This window comes from Humulus lupulus, chromosome 2 (genome assembly GCF_963169125.1).
Source record: "Humulus lupulus chromosome 2, drHumLupu1.1, whole genome shotgun sequence".
NCBI lineage: Eukaryota > Viridiplantae > Streptophyta > Magnoliopsida > Rosales > Cannabaceae > Humulus > Humulus lupulus.
Genome location: NC_084794.1, coordinates 30,736,696 through 30,740,884, shown reverse-complemented (window position 1 = coordinate 30,740,884; position 4,189 = coordinate 30,736,696). Strand labels below are relative to the sequence as shown.

The 4,189-nt window shown below is 39.4% G+C and overlaps 1 protein-coding gene across 1 annotated transcript; it reads left to right on the top strand.

Annotated features, from left to right (window-relative positions):
* Positions 1-2,885: 2,885 nt before the first annotated feature.
* Positions 2,886-3,969, top strand: LOC133817614 (cyclin-U1-1). Its single transcript, XM_062250182.1, has 2 exons — positions 2,886-3,389; positions 3,486-3,969. Exons 1-2 carry the CDS (start codon positions 2,965-2,967, stop codon positions 3,751-3,753), a joined length of 693 nt encoding a protein of 230 aa, XP_062106166.1. The 5' UTR covers positions 2,886-2,964; the 3' UTR covers positions 3,754-3,969.
* Positions 3,970-4,189: the final 220 nt, after the last annotated feature.

Sequence of the window (4,189 nt, the reverse complement as noted above, 5' to 3'; positions counted from 1 at the left end):
TGACTCACATGGAGTATTAATGTTGAACCGAACCTAAGTTCGATGAACATCTACATTGAATGACTCATATGGAGCATTAATGCTGGACCGACCCTAAGTTCGATGAAAATTATAAGCGATTTCCTAGTTCTATAACTAGTTACTCAGAGACAGGGCTAAAGGCCCAGGTGACCCTATCGTCACATGGCTAAGGGAGCGGTACCCACAGTTGTGACCCTATGGTCACTCCCTCTTGCCTAGTTCTATAACTAGTTACTCAGAGCCCGGGCCAGATGGCCCAGGTGACCGTATCGTCACATGGCTAGAGGGAACGGAATCCCACAGTAGTGACTCTATGGTCATTTTATTGGTTTGCATTGGTGACTTGCTTATCAATCACTTATTCTGTTTAAGCTAGTGACGTGATCACTTATTTGTAAAGGGAACATAACCCACCTTAGTGACTTGTACAACTGATACTCTTCTATTTAGGGCTATAAGCCCAGCATGGTTATCGGAACCACCAGTGTTAAATCACTCATCTGATTAGGATTGAATTGATAGTCATCCATTCAGGAGGGCATGGATTCCTTATCCTGGATACCCATCATTATTAGAACTTATTTGCATGCGTGATGAAGGCTATTATTGCTAGGCATGCACTTTATGATTTAATAACATGATATTACTGATCATGAGCATATTGAGTTTTCTTGCTGGGCTTCAGCTCACGGGTGCTATGTGATGCAGGTAAAGGCAAAAGAAAGCTAGACCATCCTTGAGTTGGAGAGCTTAGGTGACGATGTGTACATATGCGGCTGCTCAACTGCCACGGCCGAGGGTTGAAAGAGGAACTAGGGTTAAACCCTGTTTTGCCACTTAGATCGGCTGGTTATAAATATTTTCTTGTAATGAACCTTTAAATTATATTTTGGGATCCCAATGTATACAGTAAACGTTTTTGTGAAACGTTATATTTTAACCAAAATTTTTAATCCCTAAACCGCTAATCATGCTTAGTTACACGATTATGGCAAAATGACTCGATTAGCGAGTTTAGCACTGTTTAAAAGGCACACCGTAACGGAACCTAGAGTTTAGGGCATTACATGGAGGGTCTTGCTTCGATTAACACAACAATAGGCAAATAATCTGCATCAAAGCCAAACAAAACGTTAGCTACCAAATGGTTTTCGGAATAGGGATCACCTGCAAGGGCAAGAACATCAGCCCATTGTCGCTTTTGTCACAAATATTCAGGCATGGTGAAGGATCCTTTGCGTGTGGTTTGGATCTTAGTTCGGTATTCGTCCATCTTAGACTTTGAATATTCTCCGTAGAGTGCTTCGAGGGACCGCCAGAGAGAAGCAGATGAGTCACAACCCATCACCTCCGTGGCTACACCTTTTGTCATGGAACCATACAACCAAGCAAGCAAGAGTTGATCATGTACAATCCAATGTTCAAATTCGGGATTGGCCTGAATCTCAGTTTCAGCCTTCCCTTCTTCGTTAGTGACAAGGGTAGTGAGGACCTCTGGTGGTTTCATTTTTGTGCCGTTGAGATAGCCGTCGAGTCTGTGACCTCTCACAATGGCCAATACTATAGTCTTCCATAGAATAAAATTATTTCGATCCAACTTGAGAGCAAAGGGCTGGTTGAGGGTGCTTCCGAACTGTGGAGCTGCAGCATTCCGAGTTTTCGCTGAAGCTGAACTTGCTAGAGAAGCAACGGTGTTTATCGGCAGAGCTTCCGGAGTTGTCGCCGGGTGCCATCTTGGACTGAGTAGTGGTCGGAGTCTTCTCGCCTCCTTCGGTCAACATTGTTTTTGGCTACATGCCTGGTTGGCTCTTGATACCAAGAGAAAAATAATAGGTATATATATAAAAAAAAAAAAAACAATTTGTATGGCTCAGCTCAATGTGAGTCTAAGGAAGGTCCTTATATTTATATTAGCAATACAGTTGCATATTGTTCTAAAACAAACTATTGGATTGACCGACAAAAAAGTGGCAACCGTGCAGATAATATATGCAAATCATACTGAATGAAATCATACAAAATGAAATGCACAAAATGATGCGCCAATAACAGCTTCAAATCAAGGCCTCGAATCTGACAGCATAGACACACGTATAGACTCATTTCTTAACAGTTCCTTTTTCCTTTTGTCTTGTATTAATTATTGCTGACAGCCTTTTGGGAAAAAGAAACCAGAAACAAGACTATGTTTTACTCTTTTGACTCTTTCTAGTGCAAGTTCAATACTCAGAGAAACATAACTTTCACTTTTCAGACACAAAACACAGTGATCCATGTGTCGTCAAGACCATACGAGGTAGCTTCTGCCATGTAACATCATAAAGTATTAAACCCTATGAATCCATTTTGATCTTGTGGGACCTTTTAGAAATCTGACCGCTGTTGATCACTCTATGGGCACCATTGTGCATAATGTGGTTTATGTTGCCTCCCATATATTCTATTCATACCAAATTTTCTTTTGGATTCATCTGCAATGTAACACCTTTTTTTTTTTTAGTGATTTTGTACTTTGTTTAATTTTGATAATTTTTTACAAATGACAATTCACACAATTAGTAAAAAAATTTAAGATAAATTAATTTGCAAAAAATTATAACTTGGCTAGAATTGATACAGCTAAATAAAATATTAACATCAATATTTGGGTTAAACATGTTGAAGAATTATTATTGTTGCCGCAAACAAAACACCCATTTATCCTTAATTATTTTTCTCAAAATCTAGCCGACCAGTAAAATAGCCCAATCACAACCTTTTGAGGGTCCACGTGGACTTGACGTACTTAGCAGGACACGTGTCGTAATCCCAGTTCGGCCCAGCCTTTAAACTGGATAACATTACCAATTCAACATGCAAACTCTCACCTTATTAACCACCCAAAAACTGCTCATCCAACCTGTCCTATTAGCCTCTCCCAGAGCAACCACCACGATGGTCTAAATGCTAGAAGCCGCAGAAGAATACACCGGTTTCCAGAGCCGGGCGGAGCCGAGCAGAGATAACCAAATCACGCCGAGGGTGCTAACCATTTTGTCCTCTGTTCTAGAGAAGCTAGTGGCTCGAAACGACCGACTTGTTATGGAGGGCCCGAGCCAGCAGCACCAACTCGAGGGCCTGATGTACGGTACCAGCACCAGAAAAAGCTTGAACGCCTTTCATGGAGTGAGGCCTCCCGCCATAAGCATAGCCAAGTACTTGGAGAGGTTATACAAGTACTCGAGTTGCAGCCCATCATGCTTCGTAGTGGGATATGTGTATATAGATAGGCTGCTACACAAGTGCCCTGACTCACTCGTGGTATCAATAAACGTTCATAGGTTACTTGTCACAAGCATTATGGTGGCCTCTAAGATGCTCGACGATGTGTAATTAAACTCTTCTTCCCTTACTTTCAAATGGGTTTGATCTTCTTTAATTAGAAGAGATGTGAATATGTTTATTTGGTTTTTTTACATATGCAGGCACTACAACAACGCGTTTTATGCCAGGGTTGGTGGAGTGAGCAATGCTGAGTTGAACAAATTGGAAGTAGAGTTGCTGTTTTTGCTGGACTTTGGAGTTGTGGTGAGCTCTCGAGTTTTTGAGATATATTGCTCGCATTTGGAAAAGGAGATGTTGATGAACAATGACTATTCTTGCCTCAAGATTGAGAAAGTGTTGGCTGTGGATGATGTGACTGAAATATCAGTTGAAGATACACAGATTTCTTCACCTCAAATACGAGACTGACTGGTTTGCTTAAACAATGTTATCTTTTTTGTTTTTCTCCTAAAATTCATTGGATCTAATGGAATATACACCAAGTTGAGACCGATGTGAAAGGACTCTTAAACTATATATAAATAAATATATTTATATGGACTATGATAGACCAATGATCCTGCTAAGATTGTAGTTGTTTTGTTCTTCTTGACATTTCTAATACCGTCTATTATTAATTTCTAAGTTGACAAGTCTCTTTTATGATGCATTATTGCAATAGTTAATTGATTACTCCCATATTAATACTCTTAAGTGCATTATTCAATAAATTTTTATTTTGAAGATTTTATAAGTAGGTACATTAAGATAGTTTGTAATTGCATTACTCATTTAAAAAAAAAATATTTATTTGTTTATAAAATATTTTAAAAAAAATTGTGATAATAATGGACTTTTGGGTCGA